At 48.1% G+C, this 25,609-nt stretch overlaps 1 protein-coding gene across 6 annotated transcripts in view; it reads left to right on the top strand.

The window, feature by feature from the left end:
- The window catches only part of LOC102880043 (core histone macro-H2A.1), a 63,477-nt gene extending 40,735 nt beyond the window's left edge, over window positions 1-22,742 (top strand). For 2 of the 6 annotated variants that reach the window (XM_025040557.1, XM_025040558.1), the window contains exons 5-9: window positions 6,662-6,748; window positions 10,099-10,183; window positions 11,473-11,562; window positions 14,039-14,213; window positions 21,985-22,742. In XM_025040557.1, the coding sequence (XP_024896325.1) occupies window positions 6,662-6,748; window positions 10,099-10,183; window positions 11,473-11,562; window positions 14,039-14,213; window positions 21,985-22,150 (603 nt within the window). In that variant the 3' untranslated portion in view covers window positions 22,151-22,742. Of the gene's footprint in view, window positions 1-4,869; window positions 4,970-6,661; window positions 6,753-10,098; window positions 10,184-11,472; window positions 11,563-14,038; window positions 14,214-21,984 lie in introns of all 6 variants that reach the window. The other 4 variants (XM_006923104.3, XM_006923105.3, XM_006923106.3 and 1 more) reach the window with 2 other exon arrangements.
- Window positions 22,743-25,609: the final 2,867 nt, after the last annotated feature.

The raw sequence follows: 25,609 nt of genomic DNA on the forward strand, positions 1-25,609 counted from the left end.
AGGTAGGACACTTCAGTCTCTGGGGCCACCCTCTCCCTCACTCCTTCCCCCACCTTACCCTTGGGCGCCCTGACCCTGTCCTTTCCCTTCCCAATATCCTTCTTGTTCCCCGCTGCTGGCTACTCCGAAGCCAGCCTTGGGTCAGAACTCCTCACATCCTTTGGTGGATAAACTCAAACATTTCCAAAATAGCAGCACTCAGCTCTACAATGGAGATGCCCTTCTTGCCCTTCTTGATCTTGGATCAGGGCCTTGTCTGAGCTCTGCTGCACTTGGGCTCTGGAAGGGAGTCCACAAAGACTGCAGATACCTTGCTAGCTCCTCTGCAACCAAGCAGCACGTTCTCTATTTTGGGAACACCTGATCTCAGACCTCAAGACCAGGTGCCACAGGCATGAAAGTACCAGAAAGTACAAATCCAGCTAATGCTGGGGAGGAAAGGGCTACAGAGAAGTATTGATACTCTGTAATCATTTACAGATATGTCATCTAATACTATTCATGACAGAGGAAATAGAAGAAGTGGGTTTGATAAATGACACTAATGTGCCTGTTTAATGTCTCGACTTTTGGAGGGAGAATCTGAAAGGATTAGTTGAGCTGGAACCCGGTGTAGAGTGATCAACTATAAGAGAAGGGGCTGAGGGCAGAACCAGACAGACCACGACCTTTTTTTCCATAGCATGCAATTAAATGTCAGCCATGAGAACAAAACACCAAGTGGCCATGACACTGTCCTTCGTGTTAAATGTGCTTACAGCTTAATGACCCAATATTTCCACATCCGGGACGAGGGACCCCCAGTTCTAGCACTGCAGATGCCCTTTAGTAAACTGTGTTCCCCCAAATGTGGTCAGCCTGGGCACCAGTATTAGAAAGCAGTGTGCAGCAGAGGGACCAAGTATTTATAGTTTGGAGCATTATTTTGAAGCAATTTTTTCTGGCCCTTTATCGGATATTACTGGCAGGTAAAAGTCATGGCATGTAGTGTAAAAGGGGCAAGAGTCAAACTGACACATATGAATTTTTTACACAAAGAACATTGTGACTTGGATTTTAGGAAATGTTTCAGAATGCTACTTTAGGACGATGACTGTATGGTACCCCGTGCTCTATGAGTCTTATTTTTCCACCTGTGACAATGAAACTGAGGCTTGAATATTGCAAACAAGCTAGGGTAGAGAGAAGTGAAAGAAGAGAAGTGTTCCCTGTAGCCGCATAAGGCCTGGTTGCTAAGCTACTCACAGAGGAAAGCGGCCCGGGCTTAGGAGCATGGGATCTGGTGGTGGTTGTTGATGTATTTCACATACTGAAGTCCAGGAATAATCACCCTCATTACTCGATGATTTTACCCAATGTTCACACACACTGTTGAATTATTTTCAAAGAGGAAACAGTGCTGTGAATCTGAACTGACTAAATGTTTTTGCTTTGTGGTTTATCAGATATCACAGCCCCTTTTCAGAGATCTGAAAACCCAGTGGTTTTATTTCCAAAACACAAAAATAAAAACCTACTGCCGATGTGTATTTCTATAAATCTGTGCAGAAGTAGTAAATTTCATAGGGTCAGTAGTATTTGAGGCAGTTGGGAAGGCAACGTAAGGAGGGTATGAGTGAGGCTTCACACCTCCCTGGCTGTCTGGATTGTAGTTGTAGCCCTCCAGCAGCCACAGCCCTGCAGGCCACCAAAGGCAGGGATGTGGTCCCATGGGTTTTCTCCCTCAGATCCAGACACATTAGTCCTGGGGCTGGAAAACCGTAAGGAGAGAAGGGGCTCTTGAAGCAGCTGTGAGAAAGGCCATTACCCCTTTTCCATCCTGTGGCTGACGATTGGTGTCTGCGACAGTTTAGGAAGCTAATGAAGCCACCAAGAGTGATGACTCAGCTCCTTTGCCTCCAGCAGTGTCCACATGTGTTCTTATCTTTATGTGACATGTTCTGACCTGAAACCCACCATGTACCACCACCATGCCTGAGGCTTCTGGGGGAATCGGGGTGGGCAGCATAGTACAGATAAAGGAGTCTTCATCCCAGAGGTGAGGGCAGGAGGATAGGCCACAGAGAGAACACGACTCTCCAGGAGGGATTTAGAATCAGTGTCATGGAGGACACTGCCTTTTCCATCCTCTTTAGCTGAAGTAGACTGAGTACAGGAAAAGAGTTGCATTTCATGTGACTAGCACAGGGAAATAAGACTGGCCAGTCCTTTCTCTACCTGTCTAGTAGGAGGGAATGAGAGACACCAAAATTTGACAATTACAGACCAGACTAAGCAAGTCCTTCGGATAATCTTTAATAATAACTTTCATTTCCTAAAATTGAATTTCTGTTCATATCATATTTAAAAAAAATAGGATCGTACTATCCTGTAGCCAAGTAGGTCATATCAAGGCAGCCTGGTTGTCCATCCAGTAGCTCCAAGCCACCAGATCCTTCCCTATTACTGGCAGGCCACCTCTTGACCTGTCCTAAGTGATGGATGCCAGCCTCCTTTTCAGGATGGCCAGGTTGTCTCTGAGCCATCTCAGGTACAAGCCAGGCCAAGGGCCTGGTTCCCGACTTGCCACTTCCATTAGTTCTGCTTTAAGGAAGGGGGATGTTCCTTCATCTCAGAATTATATCAGGATGTTGGACATTTAATTCCAAATCCATTTGTGTGCCTATAGAAACCTGAGCATTGTCTTAGGCATTGTGTGGCACTTGGGGGAGGAGGCAACCTACTCTCGTCCTCAAGGAGCTTATACTCTAAAGTTTACATCATGTGTAGAGAACAGGTTAACGCGGGCATAACCACTTAGGGGTGCTATGGACATCAGAGGTGACAGCAGAGCCAGCTGAAGTTAGGATAATCAGGTCCCAGTGGTGGAAAGGATCTTGAAGGACACTTGGCTAAGTTCGCTTCTCCCAACTCCACAGCCAAGTGGGACCCCATTCTGTTCTATAACTAGCAGTACCCTTTAGTCATTCATTCCAGTGGCCAACAATCTTCACAGATATTTTAAATTCTCTGTGCTTTGGTTTAAAACTTAGTTTTCCACTTTCTCAATGATGAGGCAAAGAAGGTCACCTTATTCAAATTCTGAAATCATTAGTGACCCTCTTCTCTCCTGGAAAATCAGGAGAATTTTCAGAGTTCCCCAGAAATCTGTTTTACCAGCTACATGCCCCTTTGGCTGAGAGACCCAGTTGGATTTGACCCTGGACAGTGGTAGGGGTTGGGGGTAAGGGCTGGGGCCTCGTAGGACTGGGCATCTATTCTGCCCCTACCAGGCCTATTCACATGTCCACTAGCCAGTGCATCCTCTTCAGGCGTGCATACATGACTCGTTTGTACCCCATGCGCATAGGTCTTACTATGTACAGAGGAGCTGCGTCTCTCTTCATGATCATCTCACTGTTAGCTTTTTCCCACTGGTCCGGAAAAGCCCAAGGAAGAAAACTTGTTCCTCTTTTCCCTTTGAGTCTAAACTAAAAATGCAGACCACTGCTTTGTGACAGGGCCTAGCCAGAGTCCTTCCCTGGCCATGTGACCAAATTTATCTCTACACCTGTTTTCTCACAAAGGATGATGACTTTTAATTTTATCAGATCCCTTTTTTGAGAATCTGCTGACTGCTTCTAGGAATGGGAAATGTGGGTTTATATTTCGGATGCTTCTAGAATGTTAGTTTTTTTGTTCAGTTTTGTTTTCAACAAAGTGTTTGGCCTCAGAAATTGAGCGACTTGGAGTTCAGTTGCCAAGAGTAGTCTCCCTGCCAAGTGGCCTTGGAGTGAGAGCCTGGACAAAGGCTTCTGCCCTGCTGGGCCCTGCATGCTGCAGTCAGCTCTTCCAGTCTGGATCTCAGTCGTCTGGGGCACCAGCTCCTCTGGGGGCTCTTAGGCATTGCTCTTCGCCGCAGCTGTTAGGAATTTATATCACTGAAGAGTGAGCATCTCCATTGAGACAGAGTACTTTGCTGCAGGCATTTGTGCCTAAGAACAGGAAGGGGAAGAATAGGACCCAGGACAGTAGTTCCCTAGGCCAGCAAATTCCCATTGCCCCTCCAACAGCCAAGTCTAGAACTTAGGATTCCTCTCATACTGAAGGTTGCTATGGAAGCAGAAAAACAGTGAAGAGGGGGGACATTCAGTGGCTCTTTAGGAAAAGCCAGTTCATTGGGTACTCATAAACTCACTAAAGGAAAATGCTTGACCCATTAGGCATCAGAGTAACCTCACCAACAAGGAGAAAAACACTTAAAAGACATCGTCTCACTAGAGAACTGCTATTTCTCTTCCTGGGTTTCATCAGAACTTCAGCATTACATGACTAATAACATGTAAAATTAGCTGTTACTGAGCAACAGACCACTCTTGCTCCTTGGCACCCCTAAGCAGGGCAGGGAGCCAGCCAGCCAGTAGTCATGGTGCTAGTGACAGCCTTAAAGACCCATGGCCAGTAGGGGTTTGCCCAAACCAGCTGCAACTTCCGCACCATCCCAGTGCTCAAAGAGGACAGTCACATATAGCACCCCTGCCCCAACAGTGAGCACTCTGACTGAAGGTCCTGACAGCCGCTTTTCTTTGGCCCCCAGGTCACAAGTTCCTTTAAAGGGAAGTGGATCCACCAGTCCCATGTGGCTTATGCCTCTCTTTTGCCCCAAGCATCAACTAACGGATTCTGGACCCCCAGCCTAGCTTACTTCCTATGAGCATCCTGACATTTAGTCTTCTGTTAAAAGTGGATATACTTTAGCCAGTAACTCCCTGTTCCCTTTTGAGCTCAGTGCACTTGGAGTGTTCACTGCCCTCATCTGTATCCCAAGGCTCACTTCTCTGTGACTTCCCAGCTGTCCTGTTATTTCCCACCTCATGCTTTTCTTTTCAGCTGAACCTTATTCACAGTGAAATCAGTAATTTAGCCGGCTTTGAGGTGGAGGCCATAATCAATCCTACCAATGCTGACATTGACCTTAAAGATGACCTAGGTAATTGGGGATGGGGTTTGGCGCCACCAGCTGTCAGGTGAAAAGTTATGGAACCCAGAATTTAGACTGTTTTCTCAAACTTCAGGTGGTCAAGTCAGATTCCCAAATCCAAGATGAATGTTTAAGTGTAGACATTGGATGTCTACTTACTCCAGGCCATTCCAAATGGAAACGATGTTTCATTTACTACAATTGGCTGATTTTTCCTTGATTGTAAATATATCGCCATCTAAATTCTCTTCCATAATGATCATACTGACTGCTGGTTACTTGGGGGGATTTTTTTAATGTGGTTTTTTTTGTTTTTCTTTTAGAACTGAAAAATCTCAGGTAACTACAAAACAGTAGTTTCTCCATTTAAGCCTTAATTAGAAATGATGCTTAAACAAAGCTTGAAGTCCCCTGAAAAGGGTGACGAACTGCATCAATATACAATTAAGCTGTCTTTAATCTACCAGTCAATTGGTTCCCCCCAAATTTACCACCTATTGTCACTTCTTCAACTATTTATAACTGAAAACAGTATATGACTGAGTGCCACCTTCACGAAATATTTGGCTAGAAGGGCAATATCTCTTTCTGAGCCAGTTCCTATGGAGGAAGGCTATGCCTCAGAGCCACCAGGTCTCCCTACTCAGGAGGGTGGCGGGTTAGGGCCAGCTTAGAGTTACCCCTCAGGTGTCCCACTCTGTGGCTTCATTAACATAGAGGAACTATCATGGCACCATAAAGGTTCCTGTCCTCTTAGTTGTGAGCCTTGCCAGGGGCAGCAGGCCAGCCGATGCACACACCAAGGCAGCCTCATGCCTGATACTGACCTATGTGCATTTTGTGTGCCTTTAGGTCCCACTTTGGGCTGCCTTCGAGGGTTGGCAGATTTCCTTTCTGAGAGAGAGGCTCGTTCCAAAATCCAGGCCTGACCTACACAAACGGGTATAGTAGTGAGCTGAAGACATGGGAACTGAAATTCAAGAATGCCCTACTCGAGCTTGTTTTCCAACTGCCTTTTATAGGTACTTTCTTAAAAAAAAAAAAAGGCCACACACTAGAAAAAAGCAAGGATCCTATCCTATTATATGCAAAATACATAAAAATAGATTAACTAGAATAAGAGCTAGGCCTGGAAAAATGTTTTTATACATTTATACATTGAGGGGGAAAAATAAAGACAACCCTCTCTGCATACCTATACTGTTTTCTCAGTTTTCAAGAGATGTCTCTTAAAGGTAAACCGATGCGTGTCACAAGAAAAAAAATCAAGCCCGGAAAGTTGCAGCTGACAAAATGGAGAAACTTATTGTTTTGGTTGGCCTCATAGTCCACATTTTTTTTAAAAAAAGCAGACACCATGTTTTAGTAGCCTTCTCAGTGGGGTGCCAGTTTTACAGGTTTTTGCAAAGTGAAATGGGGCATTCGTTGTTTTGTTATTTCTTTAAACCTTTGGAAATGATCTCATGTGTGTTTCTCTTTTTTTGGACTTGTCATTCAAATGTTTGATTTCACCATGTCACATTTGATATTCCTCCTCCTCACCCCCATCCACATGTGCGCACACTTCGTGGACTGTTGCCCCTTGGGCTCCTATGTTGGAATCGACCAGGTAGGCCAGCCCTGCCATGGGGCGTTAGTGAATGTGCCTGTGCGTGGGTCTCGGTCCAACACAGTTGATATACATTTGTTTACCTGTTATAGTTGCAAGTTGTACAGGCTGACATTGCCTCGATCGACAGTGAGGCTGTCGTTCACCCGACAAACACTGACTTCTACACCGGTGGTGAAGTAGGTAATGCCTAGCTGGGTGCTGCCGAGTGTGTGTGTGCATGGTCAGTCGGCCACCGCAGACAGCTTGATCCTTTGACAGCTATGCAGGGCTGCATTCATTTCACACTTCCAGCTGTCCTGACCTTCCCAAGGTCGACCTTCTCAAGGTCTCTCATCCTCGGGTTGTGAATGCGAGAAATACAGCTAGCTGTCAGCCAGGGTGCATCATGCAGCTCACAAATGGGCACGCTTCTGGTTTGGAAACTGGTTCATCAACATTATTTCTTCATTTCTTCACAAGGCACAGCTTTAATGGAGACTGGGTTCACACATAATTTCATCTGCAAGGGGATGCATCCAAATCGGCCAAGTGGCATCCAGTACCACTTCTGTGTCCTCTGTGGACCAGACAGGCAGGCTTGCCTGTGCACAGCCCTCTGTCCCACACACCTCTCTCTGTGTCAGAAGCACCTCATTCCTGGAAACGGCCTTAAAGCCTCAGGTGCCCACAGGGGCACTTTCAGAACACTCTCCCACACTCAGGGGTTCTCAGATCTTCCATGTGTGAAAGTCACATCATTCCGATGTGGTATCCCTAGACCACTGCTGAGAAACACTCTCCTAGATTCAGAACACCCTCCCCTCTCTCCACAGCTGACAGGGGTCATCGGTTGGCTTCTGGTGTTGAATAGCTAAGGGGGGGCAGGGTGAGGCAGAGAGCGCCTCGGCTGCCAGCTTGCTGCAGGAGTGTCAGTGCCCTGCTCTAAGAATTGCTTATATAATGAAGGGGCATCGGTGTGATGGCAAAAAAGCACAGGGCTGGAGCTGGGTACAAGGAGCTTGGATCTTCACCTCGCCATTTACTGGTTATGGGGCCTAGGCTAGTAAGCTCCTCGATGCCTCAGTTTCCCTATCCATAAAATAGAGGTAATAGTGAGAATTGCACTAAAGAATGTAATAAGCAAAGCACCCTGTTTTGTGTCTGGCTTATGATTAGTGCTTGCCTGTGGTCTCGCTCTCATGTTTATGATTTTTACAGCAGATGAGCTGGTCCCGAGAAGAGCATTCTGAGTGTAGATTCAAACAGCAGCTTCCAGAGAGAATGGAGACATTTTTTAATAAGGACAAAAGTGAAGTCATCTGGAAGGATGAGGCTCTTAGGATTTTCATGAGCGTCCTGGATACTGGAAATGCAACAGTTTAGCGATCTCTGGCTGTCCAGCTCTGTTTCATGTCGCAGTCTGCCCTAGCCACTGCGATTTGGGCTAATGGCTTTCCTGGGCATTTTGGATTTCAGATATAGATGGAAAGACAAACTGGATGGAAAGTCAGGACCTTCCAGGTCTGCCAGGCCAAAATGCAACGAGGCCTTAGGTGACTAAACGCTCATTTGACAAGATTTCAGAGAAATTTAATAGCTCATAAGTCAGGCAGCTTGAGAGAGAGATATTTTGTTTAAACCAAATGAAAGCTTTGTGGGAGGGAAATACTCATTTGAAGGAAAATAAACAGCTAAAGACTTATCTTTCAGCCATGAGTAACGAAGGCTTGAGATCATCCTGCCATCCAGGAATTTTGGTGAAATGGAAATTATGAAACTTCCTGGGTAAAAGTATTTCACCTGGGCCCAGGGAGAGGAGAATTAGTGACCTGCAGCCATGGAAGGCATGTGTTTGCAGGGTTAGCCACCCTACGGGGTAGACGTGAAGGCTTTGGGAGGGTCACAGGCAGAGTCAACTGTGTGCTCCCCTTATCCCAAGAGCCCAGTCCTTCCTGAACTGTGACCAGAACTGGCCTCCTTGGAATAATGACAATGCTAGAGTTTTCCCCTCTGCTCTGCTTGTCCTCAACCCACTGATATGCACAGGGTAAACATGTAATAGCCTTGGTGACATCTCAGTAACGTGGGTTCGAGAGCTTGCCCAAGGTCACGTCACTCACACTGTCACAGCCGGAAAAATACCTCAAGCAGTTCAGACAATCTGACTGGCTAAAGAGAAAGACTGTGCCAGGGCCAGAATCCAGGTCTTCTAAAGCCCGCCTCAGTGCTTTTTCTTGGTGAACCAATCCAAACTAGTACTGAACCCAGATTTCCGTTATACTACAAAACCAGTGATCAACCATATTCATACATGGTCTCAATTGGGTCCAACTCCCACTTTGATGTGTGAGAGGGGAAACGAGGAAGCTAGGATGTAATCCCTCCATTTCTCATTTTGGTGTGAATTCCTGAGTCCCGAGACCGCTGGAAGAAGGAATGCGAGTGCAGGAAGGCTTAGCCCCAGTGATTAACTTTACCCATCAAAAGTTCTTTCTAACAGTGAAATAGACCACAGGCTGAGCCTGACATTTGTCCAAGCCTAAATTTTTGCTTAGGCTGTTTTGAACACTGACACTCATGCCTGCTTTCTAAGCATGAAATAATGTCCTTGTTCTCGTGGGAGTAACACGTTTATGCTTGGGGGCAGATAAGCCAATTGCTTTATGATTAACCCTGAAGTTAAGCCTAAAAAGCGAGAGTGTTACATTAAGAGTGTTGACAATACAGTTGAAATGGGCCTGTTTCTTGTTAAAAAGTACACGTGTGTCTACATGAACATGTGCATACATATGTGTGTGTAGGAGTCAAGTCCTGACTGGGTGGATTGCCTGCACTCTAGGGTTCAGTTTTTAAGTTTGGGAAATGCATTAAGTGTATTTTATCTTGCAAATTTCACTTTTAATTAAAGCAAGATTTAATTATAAGTCAAAATTTTAAAGTAAACACTCTTCCTAAGATAAAAACGCCTTGTAATTACAAATCAGCCCATTTTCTTAATAGTTTATATCTTAGAAAGGAGTTGGTAGTATTAATACAGGACTGATTTTATTTTCCCGTCCAAATTTCCTGGCTCCCCAAAGAGTACATGGGATGGAGAACGAGGACCTGAAATAGTCCTGCCTAGAGCACATTTATTTCCCTCCTTCAAGCTGGAGACTGGGTTAGGAGAGAAGGCGAGAGCTGGTATAGCTGGGCAGCAGCATTTGGAATCCAGTGGATTCATTTTTCTTGGTTGCACAGATATTTCAAGTGAATCTGTAATTGGGCCTCACTCATCTGGGATGTATCCTCAAAAGTCTCTACTTCCTGGTGGTCTCCAGGCCATGAGGCCCAAACCTGCTCCCTCAAGCCCATTCAGCCTGCGTCTCTGTCTCTGAGGCTAAACTTTGTCGGAAACATGCAGCAGCTGCCCTTCCAGCCATTTAATGCCTACTTCACTGCTTTCCAAAACGGGAAGGCATGAGGGTGGTCTGGGCGAATGAGGGACGCTGGATCCCCACTTTAAGGATCCCAAGTTAATGTCTCTGAAAGCCAACCCTTCTCTTAGACAGCCGAGAGAGCTCCTGTGGGTGACAGCCTGCGGTCAGGTTCATTCACGCACCCCAGACTGCCTACAGTCGGGCGGCTTACAGGTCAGTGCGTGCTGTTAGCCCTGGTGCTGTCTTATTGGTGACAGTGCCCAGGCTGTTTTCTTTTCCTTCCAGACACTTCCTGGGGTCAGTTCACCCCTCTAGCTTGAGAATGCAAATGAGTCAGGTTTCTCTAATATAATCAGCCTGAGTCATTACAGAGTGAATCCAGAGAGAATTCGGGCTGGTGCATTCCGAAGCACCCTGACCGAACCATCCCAGAATGTGCCAGGTGCACTTTGAATTTTCCAAGACAAACGGTGAATCTTAAGGGGAGTATTTTGTCCTCTTGTGAGGAAAAGTACTTTAAAATGTGCAAAACTGAGGAATAAGAGCTTAAGGAAGACTGAGACTCCAATCTGGCCAAACTTTAGAAGGCGATGTTATCTCTCAATTTGCTTGCTGTTTGCTGTTCCACACGAGGCATTTACCCTCCAGACCTTACAGCCTTGGGGGTCCTGTTTGGGAACCTGGCTTTCAGAGCAGAAACTGATTACTTAGCAAGTACCCTAATGTACAAGAAAAGGTACTCCCTCCTTCCATTGGATTGTTTTTTAAATCTGATCCTAAATGGTCACCCTTCTTTCCAAGCTTTTATGTAATACACATTCATCTTTAAGCTCTTCTTCTGATGTTGCTCTCTTTTACCTAAAATGATTCTGAATCATTAGTGTAATTAAGGAAATAGTGTCTGAGGCCATTTTCTTTTTCTTTTTCTTTTTTTGTTCTTTTTTTTTTTTTTGTATTCACACATGACGTCAAAGCTGCAAAACTGGAACTAAGCATGGTGGTGATGCTGGTCCAAAGGTGGCCAAAGCCAAACGCTTTCTTCTGGGCCTGTGGCCAAGAGGAGAGATAGCCGCCTGATGGGAGTGTGGTATGCTTCTCTAAAACCTCCTTATTTGGGGGCTCTTTCTAGAGACAGAGAAGAAAATCCAAGGGAGGCATCAGCCTTGGAAGCCAGCACCATCTGGTTTCTCACGCCAGTAAAAAGCGTGTAGGACAGGCGTGCTTGCAAAAAACAAGCATCTCCTATCTCTGGCTCATCCAGGATCACCCTGAGTCACCCCCAAATAAGGGGTTGTAGTGCCACAGTGATGACTGGCCAATGGTGAATCCCTTCTAAATCTTACTCTTGTGACCCAGCCAAAGCTTAGCTCCTGTTTTGCAGCCATATGGAAATTAGCTGGTCAGATCATACAGAGTATGTAATCATCTGACATGCTAATAAGTGTCTGTATGTGCCCTGAGACACCAGAATGGCAGTCTGACCTCATCTTGTCCTTGTCTAGGAAACACGCTGGAGAAGAAAGGTGGCAAGGAGTTTGTGGAAGCTGTTCTGGAGCTCCGGAAAAAGAACGGGCCCTTGGAAGTAGCTGGAGGTAAGGTGAAGAAGCACGCAGTTTACTTGGTTGTGGCACATGCGGAGTTAGGGAAACCATTTTATGAGACAACTTGGAATTCAGAGGTGGCAGTGCAAATGTGTCTCTGAGTGGAGGCAGGGGAAAGCCATCAGGCTTTACAAGTTAGACTTTTGTCACATGCAAATTGTCAGGGGAGCTTAAAGGCTGTGAGAATTGCCTTTCTGATTTTTTTATTACTTAAAATAGCTTCTAAATGTTTGATGACTAGACCTCAAGGAATTACAGAAGCAGAGTTTGGCAAATTTAAGATCTGAGAATTGGAGACAGTGATATGAGCCATCTGCACAACTGCTGGTAGAGATGCAAATTAGTCATTTTTATTCAGTCAGCTATGTTTCTAATAGGAAAAGTATGAATACACATTTCTCGTTTACCAATTACACCTTTGATGATACAGGGGGTAAGAAAATGACTTGAAACCGATGTGGGGAAATATCGCTAGGAACTTAGAGGCGGAGTACTTCTTACTGCTGCTGGCCTGAGTTTTAGAATTTCAGGTGGACAAAAGGCCTCCTGAGGGCCTGGGAGGCCATTCTCGTCCTCTTTTGGGGCTCTGATTTCTCTTACTAGATGGTCCCCAATGCCCATTACGTGTTCAAATCCTGTTTGTTTTTAAAATGAATGTTAATCTAATGGGCATCAGCAATCACTTTGTGATGTCCACACAAGCCCTCTCCTAGAGGGTACACCAGGCCGTACCCCTCTTTCCCCAGTGACTACACATGACGAGCCAGCCTGGGCTAGTCATGGAGCTGGTGGGGATAAGAGGGTGGCATTCCCTGTGCTGCTCTTTGCATTTGACCTCTGCTCGGCCAATGAAACATGGGATGGGGGCACAATTTTCCAGCTCTTCTTCCAGACAGTTCCACCTGGAACAGGGGAGGACGCACAGCACGAACCACCCACCAGGGGCTTGTGGCCTTTGTGCCAGCCCGGAGAGCCTTCTCATTGGTGCTCCAGTTCGAGCCCATTTGGTGACCCTCACATGAGGTGTGACCAGAGGTGGCCCTGGTGCTGCTTGCCATTGACCACACTCACCTGGTACAAATGCATTAGATTTAGCATGGCTAAAGATATCTTTGCTTGTTTTAATAACAAAAACACATTTTGTTCTTGATTTTAAGATTTATTTTAGAAAGTTTTAAAAATACTTTTACAAGTACAAAGATGGCAATAATGAAACATACCATACCCCTGCTGTAGTGTCCAAAGATAATCACTGTTAACATGTTTCTTTCCAGTCTTTTTCCATGCGTAGTTTAGCAGTGACTTCTCCAGTGGACAGACTGTGAATTAAACCCCCGATGTTAGGTTTCTGTAGGTCAACACTTCAGCCCAGAGATCCTGTACCACTCAGTAAGCAGCACCAAGACGCACACTTAGACCCGTGACTCTTGGTTCAGAGCTGTTTCTACTACGCCATGAGACACTACCCACAAATCACTCTTTTCCAGTATCTACTAGTGGCTTAAACCTAACACCCTTTACTTCTTGGATAAAACTGATGGGTGTTCCCCACAAAATGGGTTCAGGAAACAAACCAGAAAGTTCGGGTGTCTTACTGTCACAGTGCTGTGGGATTTTAGTGTGCTCTTCTATGGAAGCCCAGCAGGCAGCACTCACCCAGCCCTTGGGACCTAGAACCACCTTCTTTGCATCTGTGGGAACAGGCGTCCTGGAACATGCTCTGGGAGACACCGGGCTGGCATGTTCCATTTCCTGGTGAGTAGCAGACCCAAGGCCACTGTCTTAGGAGCTGACAAGGGGCAGAAATGGAGAGTGAACCTGGAGAGGCTTGTCTGCTATGGAAATATGTAGCAAGAGAAAGGCTCTTCTAGGAAAAGAAAACAGTTCCATCCTAAAAACAGTCTAATTCTGTCAAAATTAAACAGGATCACTTGGTGAGGAAGAACAGGGCAGCAGACATGCTAGTCAGGTTGCTTTCTGAAGAGGTTTATCCTGAACTGTGTCCAGGAAATTTATAGATACATCATAATTATATATGCACATGAATCCATCCACATGAACAAAGAGAGTTGGAGACCCCAAAAGGCAAGCAATTTGAGGCTGCAAACATTCTGACACATTTGGTCAAGTTAGATGGTTAAGGCTCTGCCTTCTGGGGAGGGTAGAGGGAAAGCTTAATACAATCTTGGTTAAAATTCCTGGTAGTGATGCATCCTCATGCCAACTTTCTAAGGGTGGGTCCTGGCTTAGCATCTCTCCTGAGTGAGAGGACTAACTGATGAGCAGTTTCCAGCTCCAGCTTACACTGAATCACAGTGCAGCAGGCAGCTGTAGCCTTCCCTGGATACAGGCCATCGGAGGGCCCAGGAAGACACACCGTAGCTGGAAAGTGGGTCTGTGTTTGGCATCTTGTGCTGTGTGCGTTGCAGAGGGGTAAAACTCACTGTTCCTGTCTCATTCCCTCCAGCTGCTGTCAGCGCAGGCCACGGCCTGCCCGCCAAGTTTGTGATCCACTGTCACAGTCCAGTCTGGGGTGCAGACAAGTGTGAGGAACTTCTGGAAAAGACAGTGAAGAACTGCTTGGCCCTGGCAGATGATAAGAAACTGAAATCCATTGCGTTTCCATCTATTGGCAGCGGCAGGTAAGGGCACCCAGCATGTTACCGTGGTGGTCGAGGATGTATTTCTCTGAATATTTAGTCCGTAATTGTGGTGCTCTGTGTACAAAGTCAACTGAGGCTGCTTTCAGGCTCTTGCCTTCATCTAGGAAACCAGAAGTGAGAAATAGAGAAGAATGCAAACGTTAAGCAATGGGGAGGGACAGTTGGAGAGAGAGAGTGAGACGGGAAGCCCAAGGACAATGTACAACTTCAGTTGTGACAGCAAATGTCACAGAAGGTGACCTCAGAGTACTGGGATCATCAGAGATGAGGGTTCAGAGAGTGAATCTTGAAGGATACTTAAGGCTCAGGTTGAGGGGAGGACAGGGAGGTGTGAATGCAGGGATATAATTAAGAGCATCCCTCCCAGGACCAGCCTGTGGGTATGTTACAGTTCTGTCCCCAAAACAGCAGCTTCTTTGGGTAAAGCCCTCTGCTTCTCACCTGTGTATTCCCAAGTGTCCTTCACTTCCCCACAGCTGCTTTCTCTGCCTGTCTCACTGCCGCTAAGGAGGTCATGGGACCCAGTGGAACCAAGAGGCAAATCATATAAGTGAAACAGGGCTGGGCCTACCCCACCCTGTGATATCCCCAGACGGGCTCACTGAGACTATGAGGGAACTGCCCCTCAGACAGAACAACCTAGAGGGCCACTACGGGGTGAGTGTAGTCCTTGAACATGTGCAGCCCACCACACCACCTCCTGGGTTGCACGCCTCAGATGCCAGAAATAACCTGTTGGGTCCCTGCCTATCAGAGCAGCACTGTGCTCTGATATGAGGTCAGGCCTGGAGTTGAGTCCTGGCTCAGCCACTAACCAGCTGAGGAGATGGCACATAAATTAACCCCGCTCCGAGCCCAAATTCCTCATGAAAAGTGAGTAATCCCTCATCTCAAGGCTGCTCTGGAAATGAAAGGGGCTCTCGGAGGGAGAGGGCTTTGAGAACTCTGTACTGTGACGAGGATGGAAGGGCCTTTTGGGGCCAGGCTACCTCTGAGGGTCCTCCCTGCTAAGGGTCTAAGTCATAGCCTCTGGAAGGCTCACTCCAGATTGGGCACTGAGCAAAGGGAAACCGGTCTCCAGAGCTGCAGCTGTTGGCATCTTGGGCCCAACAGCGGCCAAAGCCCAGGGCTCCATCAGTTGGTAGCGACACCTGGGCTTTCCATCCACATTGTGAGCCTGCTTGGGTCTCTGCCACCAGCCGCTCACACTACCCAAGGAAAGTGGGGCTGTGCAGAGGCAGCCCGGGTTCCATAAGGCGCTGGTCAGGCCCAGAGCCAATTCAAGGCCTTTTCTTTACAAAATACTTTTGGATCCAAGCATAAGTAGCCAGCTTCTCCCACATCTCACAGAAGGTCTGTTCCTTGGCACTGCACTGCCATGCGACCTTTGGTAAATGAATCACTCTCTCGGTCCCTGGCCTGCCGTATCAGCCAGCAAGACTTTGGGGACTGCCCTTCCTCACAGATGGTTCTGAGGTTCAGTTAATTAGTGTTTCGGATGCACTTTGATCTACTCTGATGAAAGGTGCTTCCGAAGAGAGAAGCAATAGGGGCCCATTATTGGAGGTAATAGTTTCACATTTTTTCATATGGCTATTGGGAAATTTCTAATTGAAGCATAAAAGTAATTCTCATAAAAGACCATCTGTTATTACAAACTTATTTACATTTTTCATGGAGTAAAAGTTTTAAGAAATAATCAATTGAAAGCTTTTAAGAGGGCGGAATTCCAACGGTAAGCACATGTGCACAGCCACCCAGCCCCACATCTGTCGGGCAGACCTTGCCCACAGCACCGTGTAAACAGCTGCCCTCTCTTTCATGAGTAAAGAATGGGATTACACCAGAGCCGGCCAGTAAATCACAGCGGGTTTTAGGAGGGGAAATAAAACAGCTTGTTTGTGGCATCCAGTGTCTCCAGCATATAAGTCACGCTGGAATTAAAACAGTATAAATGCAAACATGTTGGTAAAGTGGGCTTACTTTCTCTGAGCTGAGGCCCAGCGTCTCGGGCATGTGGGTGACGACCACGACCCCACGCTCCCTTCCTGTAGCCCATCCACCTCCAGGCCAATCCTAAAAGCCACTGGAGGCAGAGAGACCCAGGAGTGTAACCACGGCCTCGAGAAGCCACCTCTGTCCGGCATCTGGCCAAATTCTGGTCACAATATTTATGGGTACCCCCACTCCCTCAGTTCTGTTTGACATTAGGGGGCGACCCCTCTCCAGAGGGGCAGTACAGAGGGAATAGCTAGTTTGGGGCTTTGATTAAACTCTCCTTAGATTTATGAGCTTAAAAGGAAAGCCTGTTTGTCTTTTTCAAGTTACCATTTATGGGTATTGAGTCCCAGGCACCATGCTAAACCCTTCATCTGAATTCTCTCACAAAAACCCTGCAAGGTGAGCACTTATTAATTCCATACAAAGGCAGAGAAATGGAAGCTTAGAGGAGTTAAGTCACTCACCTGCAGTCACACAGCTTGCACCTGGTAGGGCCAGATTTTGATCAGAGGTCCTTGGCTTCAAGGCTTGTGATATTAGGCACATGGAACTCTTGTCAACAAACCTACCCCACCCCCTCACATCCCACTAGAACATCACCCTACTTCCTGCACACTATGTGAGTAGGTTTTAGGGAGCCTTGGAAACACCACTTGCCCAGGCACAGCCATTGGCCTCACTGGCTGCTGAGCACGAGCCTTAGAAGAGAAATATAAAGAACAAAAACAAACATATTAACCCAAAACACGTGAGTGCTGGAGTGAGAGAATGTAAGAGGCTGCTTTTGAGTTGTGCTGCCCAAGCTCCTCTCTAGCCTTGTGGGGCAGAGGGCCCATCATCATCTCCTTCTGAATTTTAGCTTCTCCCTCTCAGCTCAGAACCCCGATGGCTTGATCTTTACCTCTGGCTGGAGCAGCCTCCACCTGGGGCAACTTCAGACAGTCAGTTGCTCAAAGCCAGAAGATGGAAAAGTGGAGGGGCCTGGGAGCACGGTGCGAGGGAGACCTAATCCTAGCAGAAGAGTATTTAGACATGGTGACATTTTTCCCAAGTTACTCAAGCTTCTAAGACATGCAGCCCTACCCATCTCCCAGATAGTGGACTGACCTGGCAAGAAAACCAGACTCCTTCTAGAATCCATGTTTACTCCTACCCAGCCTTCCAGGGCATGCTCCAGTCTGTCTCTTCCAGAAAATCCACCTGGATTTTCCCTACCCCCAGGACCCAGCCTGCTCAGCACAGCTCTGGGCCTGGATTCCTGTGTGGCTGCTCAGCCCTGAGGGGCAGGTTCCCCAGGAGCAAGGACACTTGGCAGCGCCCCATACGAGGGGGCCAGCAGAGCTGATGGAACTGAAACCTCTTCTGGGAAGAGGCCTTATAAACCAAATCTCTGTCATCCAGATGGAATGGTAGGACAAGCAACCAATGTGTACGGTCCCCAGCTGTCACTGAGCAGGCTGACTCAAGAAAGTAGCAGACAGAGATAGCGCATGGGGTCCCCTTGTACCAGCTAAGGGAAACTGAGGCCCAAGACACTGGGAAAGGCTATCCCAGACACACGTGGAGTGACTTCAGTCTGTTCACAGCAAGGTCAGCAGAAAAAGGTCAAAGTTTAATATAAACTCCATGGGGGATGTGAAGCACTTGGCTGCAGAGGAACCTAAGGCAAAGCTGTAACTGCAGCAGGCTAGGTCAGGGCCGAGTGGGGTAGAAGGGTACCCACCTCGCGGGGGCAGCAGTGTCCACATCATCACCACTATGGTCATCGACCTCTGTACCCTTGAGGTGTCTGTTTTCCAGCTGAGATCTCTTAATTCTTAGGTTAATGCCCCATCTAAGTCAGATTCAAACCCGAATCTGACTCTAGAGCAGAAGCCCTTGTCCTTTTGCTTTGATGTGTCTTGGGAGAGGTGGAAGGCAGACACAGTGCGGCTTAGGACTGTCACAGAGGCAGTAGCCCTAAGATGAGGGAGGAAGGCGCAAAGACGTGGCCAAGCAGGGACAGCATTCAGAGGGGCTGCACCTATGCAGCCAGCGCGGGAGCCCAACCAGCCAAGACACCGAAAGATGAGGGAGATGCCCTTGGCGAGCAGCTCTCTGGGAGCTGACCAGCGCTGCACCAGGGATGCCCACCTGTGTCCTTGCTGCACCTCGGCATGCCAGCAGTCATGGCTGACAGCCCTCTGAGAGGACTGGGCATCACAGACGCAGACAGCAGCTCTCTGGGAGCCTCATGCCAGTGTTGTTAACAGTGACAGCAGCAGTCACACAGTCATAGCTGTCATGGGTCCTGGGGTAGGGAGACAGTTTTCTAAAAAGACCCTTCCAGACCACCTACTTTACAGATCATACTATTACTTGAGGACTCTGTACATTACCTTGTTCGGTACTCGTTACCTACCTCATTTCACCAGACGGGGAAACAAGGCACAGAGACAGTGCCCAGTCTCAAATCCAGCGGCTCCAGGCTGCATGTGCCACAGCTGCCACTGTCTTGAGAACGTAGGGTTCTGAGTGTCAAGCACTCTTGAGAGAGCATCTATCTGCACATTCCACATGTCACGAACGCTTCTAACTAGCCACTGGAAGATATTCCAGGGCCCACCTGCAACATTAGGAAAATGGTTACCTCCATTCCTTCCTGGTGGCCTGGGTAGTCCACTGTGGCCACAGTCCCAAGGCTGGGTTTCTGCTTTAGGCTGTGGCTGCCTAGCACAGAGGGTCGGGTTCATCAATGAGAGGTTTTCCTGGAAACAAATCAGATTCACATTCACTCATCAGCCACCTTGAAGGACAAGGCCAAACCAGCTCGCATTGCATCAACAGTAGGGCATGCAGGTGCGGCACTGCGGGTTGAACACCTTTGATGCCCACCTTTCTCCACTTGCTGCTGGCTCTTCGCCTTCGGGCCTACCCTGTGAGCCCAGATCATAAAGTCTGTGCTGGCTCCACATAGAACAGTGGGTCTTGAAGGGCGGTCCCATACCTGCTGAGTCAGACACCCTGCGTGGAGCACGGCAGCCTGCGCTCCCACAGGCCCATGTTGAAAATTGTTGATGTCGAGGGACAGGAAAGGACATGTTTTTGCTGAGAGTAACACAGTCCTTTTCAAGGGTCGCAGGCAGAGGAATGGAAAACCTATGGGAGGAAGTCTGTGTGAGAAAGTGCTGGGTGCACGCAAGAGTGACTAGCAAGTGTTTGGGGCTCCGGGGAGGCCTTCAGCTAGGACAGAGGGGCCTAAGGCCTCACCCTGTATTGTAGATATGGGAGGGGACAGGCTATGACCATCACACCACACAACAGATGGCTCCTCAAGGAAGTTCCACAGACCCTCACCTCAGCCCAGCTCATGTGTGCAGGTGTAAGGCAGAAACGGGTGGGAGGGCACCCTTGTGTGTATGTTGTGGGGCGGGGGTGCGGTCAGCTTGGAGTTGGTGGAGCAGGGTCTTGGGCTTCCGGTGTGGACAGCAAGTTCTCACAGCCCTGCTCAGCCCCGACCCATCCAGCCACATCTGCAGACCAAGCTCTGCCTGGTCTGGAAGCCCTCGGAGTTCCCAGGGACCGAGTCCGGCTGCCTCTAGCAGTGGCTCCCTGTGCTGCTGCAGCCTCTCTGTGTCCCTGCGTTCCCCACTCCACCATCTGGCCACTGGCTGCCGCCTCTCCAGGCTTTTCTCACCTAGAGGAAACTAATGGGATCACTAATCTGATGATTCCTTCTGGCAGCTGGATTTACAGCAGGAAAATAAACATTTGCTCTTTGTGAGACACTTAAAATGGGCCCTTATTCCAGTGACTCTGTGACCCTGTGTCTGTATACCCCTTCGAAAAAGCTGGCCTGGTACCTCTCTCGTGATTGGGGCCTAGTGGATGAGCAGCCCCTGTACCCCTCTGTACCCCACAAGGGTGAGTTGGGCTCCCCACGACACTCATTTGCGTACATTCCCCTGGGAACATGCTCACCAGAGAGATGCCCCCAAAACCAGAAGGTTGAGTGTGTCCTGTTCTGGACCTCCTATCTCTATGCTTGACTCCAGGAGACAGTCAAGGCACCCGTGCCAGGTGTGTTGAGAACAGCTTCTTCCCAGCCTGAGCTTACAGATCCCAGAGTGGGAAAGGGCGTGAGGGGAATGACCTGCCACGTGGGGTCCCCACCTCTCCTCCTCACTCCCAGAAAAGCCCTTCTCCCTGCATCCCAGCCCACCTGTTAGTCATCCTGACTCTGGCGGTAGAGCCCCCAGGGTCTCCTCAGGAGGAAGCTGTGTCTGTCTGACACTGTCCTAGGTGGAACACCTCTGACCTGCTGTCCCCACTGGCAGTCCTCTGTGTGCCAGCTGCCTTGCAGGTGAGCCTGTGGCCGAGGAGGAGCCACCTGTGTATGGAGCAGCGACAACTCTGGGTCACATCCCATGTACACTGGCTTCTCTGACAGGCTGGGAACATGCCCTGGGTGACACCCCTGTCTTCTAAGACTGAACTTCCCTTCTAAAGCATCCAGCAGTAGCGGTCCAGTGTCAAACTGGGTGAAGCCATGTTTGATAATAAAGCACGTCACAAGAATGGTTCTCTCCTGTGCATCTGAAATGCTCTCAGCACTGGCAACAGAATGAGTGTGGCTCTCTGGGAGGCAGCTACGGTGGTTCAGAACTCTTGGCGCTTAGTGAGGCAAGGAGTGTTCTAAGAAACCTCTCACCTGGTGGCAGGTACCCAATCTGAGGGAGAGTTGCAGCTGGAACCGGCAGGTTGGTCCAGCACTTCACGTGTCAGCAGGTCCATAGGCTCAGAGCAGATTGAAGGCTATCGTTCTGTAAGGAACAAAGATACCCCTGTGAGAGCTGGCCCCAGACTCTCGCCCTCGGCATCCTTAGCTGTACACTGGGGTCAGTAAAGGAAATTGAATCCAGGGTCACTGGCTCCAAAGCCCACGTTATTCCCTTCAGACGAGGCACATCGCCACGTTACTGCCACTGTCCTCCAGGGTTACCTTGGTCCTGCATCTGCAGTGTTGACCAGGAACAGCCTCAGGCTCACATGAAGCAAGGAGTGACAATATTCCTAGTCTCGATTTCAGATTCTTGTTTAGATTCTTGTTCTGAGGCTGTACCCCCCAAATTGCCATGTGACATTTACTTTAAATGGAAATACCTGTGACTTCACACCGGTCTGGCTTGGAGACTTGGATGCCAGCCTTGAGGTGCAGAGCCCACTTGGCCCCTGCAGCCACAGCTCCCTGACACCTGCCCTTGGGGTAGTAGCACAAGCTGATGGGTGCTGGGGGTGGATGCTGGGCCGCGGGGCCATGAAATCCAGGTCTAGAGCTCCAGCCATCCTCTGGGGCTGAGACCCACAGGGAGCCTCTGAGAGCCTGGGCCGTGTCCCAAGCCCCATGCTAGTCACAGCGGTGCCAGGAAGAGAAGCGGGAGCCTGCATGGCCTAACGCACACCACGTGCCGCAGAACACGGATCCTGTCTGCGTGCTTATCACTTTTCAGAGGACGTCCTGGCTACTTTTCTCTGAGAGCACAAAGAACATTTTCCTACTTGTCCTTCCCTGTCTGGTGGGCACCAGGCTTTCTCACGTCTGTGAATGAACAGCCACAGGACCCAGCACCACTTGTGGACGCTGACCTAACATGAGACACTGCGGCACACGTGGCCTTGACCTCCTGGTGGGAGGTGGCAGGAGGGCGTGGGCGGTCCCACGGCCACCGTGCCCTCCCTAGTTGCTGAGCCCTTGTTCTCTCTCCTGCAGGAACGGTTTTCCGAAGCAGACGGCAGCTCAGCTGATTCTGAAGGCCATTTCCAATTACTTCGTGTCGACGATGTCCTCTTCCATCAAAACAGTGTATTTCGTGCTTTTCGACAGCGAGAGTATAGGCATCTACGTGCAGGAAATGGCCAAGCTGGACGCCAACTAGGCTGAGGAGCTACAGAACCAGCGTACACCGTGCCCCCTGCCTCCGATTTGAAAGCAAAACCCCCTTCAGTCCTACTGGGAGGCGGGAACCCTTTCATTTTCAATTTTGCTCATCTAGGGAAAGTAAGGTTTTGGTTTCCAGTTTAATTGTTTTCGACCTTCTAAAATGTTTTTACGTTAGCACTGATAGTTGGCATTACTGTTGTTAAGCACTGTGTTCCAGACTGTGTCTGACTTTAGTGTAACCTAGGAGATTTTATAGTTTTATTTTAATGAAATCCTGCTTGATGCAGAGCAGCGGGGAGAGCAGCGTCCATGTGGCAGAATCCAGGAAGCCCGCTTTGTAACCGTGTGTCGTGGTGCTTTATTGTACACCCAGTGGCGTTCTTTTTACTATAACGTTCCTTTTTGTCCCCCTCAAGAAGAAAAATCATGAATTTCCCGCAGACCTAATTTTTGTTTACTTTTTGTCTTAATGATGGATTTGAAAATGAAAGATTTAAAAGGCAGAACAGAATCTGTTGTCTTTAATTATATTTGCAATTTGGAATTTGTGTGGATTGATTTAGTAAAATGTTAAACTGTTGTCGTGACTGGCGTGTTTCAAGTTATTGTGCCCCTGACCTGTAAGTCGGCTTCTCTTATCACAGGATGGGGGCCTTGGGAGGGGCAGCCCACACCCGGGAAGCACCGTGACAGCCACTGCAGCCTGGTGGAGGAGGGGCATCTTCGGGCCCTAATGGCTGGTAGAGGGAGTTCATGTCAAGTCTCTCATCCTTGTGACACTTGGGCAAAGGTGTTACCCCCATTTCATGGATGAGGAAGCAGATACACTGAAAGTCATGTGGATAGGGAGTGGCAAGCTGGTACTAGAGCCAGGTCTTTAACGCTGAGCCCAGCTCTCTCCTGCCATCTGCCCACTCCTGCCGGTCTCTCTGGCTCATGGTTGGTCCCAGTGCCCCCAGACCACTTGCCAAATGGAGGGCAGAAGCCTCAAGCCCTCTACTGGGCTTGATTGGACCTGTCATTCCTACAGGATGGGGTTCTTGGTGCCAGGAGCTTACCAAAGGCACAGTGCCACCACCAAGGTCCCCAAGATGTGCTGCTGCCAATTTTTAAGTGTCTTCTCACAGCTGTGGGTATTTAGGGATGTGGATTATTTTAAAAGATCCCAGCTGGACCAGAGTCACTAAACTCTTATTACCTAAAGTTAGCAAAACACAGACACTATGTGCTTCAAAATGTACTTTTGCCATCATTTAAATTTGTCTAAAATGCACAGAAGATTATCTTTTTAGAAAGACACATGCCTGCTTCTAAAGCAGACTTTAACCAAGAGGAAATATGCAGCATGTTGCATATCATGGATGAATGAAAAAAAATCACTTTTCCTTTCCAAAATGTGCCTGAGGAAATCAAAATAGAAGTCCTAAGCCATCACAGAACCAATCTCTTTAATGAAAAGACAACTACTTCTAACTCGAACCTGAAAGATGATCTTTCCAAGTTTCTTCTAAACGTAAGGTGTTATTAAGACTAAATTTTTTGCCAAGGTCTTTACTGGGTCTAGATTACATATTTCTACTTATTTAGAATTTGGCAGAAGGGAAAGTTTATCATTGTCTTTTCAGTAAGATGCATCTTAAAATGGTATCACTTCATAAGTAATATCTTCAAACTGTTTGCTTGGACAAACCATACTGCACTTGTTCACCAAGAGCGTTGTTTCTACAGGTAGAATCTGCAGTGTGAGGGTGAAGAGAAATACCCAGTGCTGTTGTTAGCTGGTAATCTGGTTATTTACTGGGTACCAGGCGCCGTGTGGAGTCCCATTCAGGGCACCGTTTCATTTTGTCCTTGTAACCCCATAGGACAAGTCCTGTTATTAGGGCCATTTCACAGCTGAGAACATTGAGCCTGGGAGAAGGGCAGTAACTTACGTGTGTGTCAGAAATGACGCTGCTAATAAGTGACTACCAGATTCAAACGCAGAGATGCTGACACCCCTGGAGGTACACTCTAATCAGCAACAAAAGAATCCGTTTGGCCTTGGTGGTATTTCTAACTCACAGGCAGAAACACAGCCAGCACTGAGGTTTAAATGGCTTTCTGGGTGAGTGGCATTTCCTTAGTTATGGAGAAGGAAAACCAGAGAAGCAAATCCTGTACCTAGCGCAGATCCTCCACTAGATGGCGCCAGAAGGATTGGGAAGTAAAGAGGGAAGGAGCCGGGTTTCTGCTCTTCCTTGTGGCTTGCACAAAAGAATAAATTGCACTGGTCAGGATTTGCGTGAATTATTTACCATAATCACCTAAATGTTTCTCAACTCTCAATAATACGAAGTGCATCGTGCTTCCGAGCTGTGGGCTCCTCAAATAAATTTTTTTCAATGAAACAGAAGGAAAGAGCCAACTAGCTGCCTGGGGTTCCCATCATCTCCAAACCACCCAGTTCGTTTTAAAACTAGGATCAAAAATTGTTCTCTGATGTCAGCCTCATGTTTACAGGGAGAAAAGAAAACAGCTCATTACTCGAAAAAAAAAAAAAGTGTGACTGCAAGGAACCACTTGAAATGCATACATGCCTCTATTCAAAAATCAAGTTTGCAGTTAGTCAAATTTACCAAAAACGAAAATTCTATTTTGAGGGAGGGTGTCTAGCCTGCAAGGGTGTCTAGCCCCCCTACCCCACCCTACCCTTCACGCTCAGCTGTATCAGAAGAGACTTGCAGCAAGTGCTATGCTTGCCCCACTGCCGCTGTGCCTGAGCCCCGAAGCCCGGACTTCGGGTCGTGCAACCCTGTGTTCTCAAGGTGGCACAAGGCAGACAGTGTCCCCCAACTTCGCACTTGTTTCTAGAGAACAGTCCTTGCCCTCAGCAGCTGGGCTCTGCCCTGAGTAATCCACACGACCTCCACACTGCTCCTCCATGAGCTCCTGTAAATGACATCTGAGATCTAACACAGCACCGTGGCTCCAATGGGGACCAAAGTGACTAATAACTACAGTGTGTGTGTGTGTACACACACACACAGGTCGTCTACACCTCTCATTTCATCTACACATGGCAGCCGTACGAGGTCGGTCATGTGATCCTTACTTCAGATTGAAGACTACAACACAGAGAGGGATAGCGTATTCCCCAATGTCACACAGCTAGCATGGTGGAGCTGAGACTTGAACACAGCTGTCTGGCTCTACAAACAGAGCTCTTCCCACTCCCCCATCCCTGGGGCTGGCCTCTCCTTTGGTATATACCCCCAAACTTTGCCCCAGTTAGGCAGGGCCTATGTGGTTAGCCCTGGAGGCATAAACAGAACCTCTTGGATGAGGGGTGAACAGAAACGTGCATTTAAAGCAAGCCAGTGGCCAACAAGGACTTATTCGGTCCTTCGTATGAATGAGGCCTCAGATCGGGGTCTCTTACAGCAGGGTGGGGACCCTGAGAAATGCCTGCTGA

This window comes from Pteropus alecto, unplaced genomic scaffold (genome assembly GCF_000325575.1).
Source record: "Pteropus alecto unplaced genomic scaffold, ASM32557v1 scaffold78, whole genome shotgun sequence".
Lineage (NCBI taxonomy): Eukaryota > Metazoa > Chordata > Mammalia > Chiroptera > Pteropodidae > Pteropus > Pteropus alecto.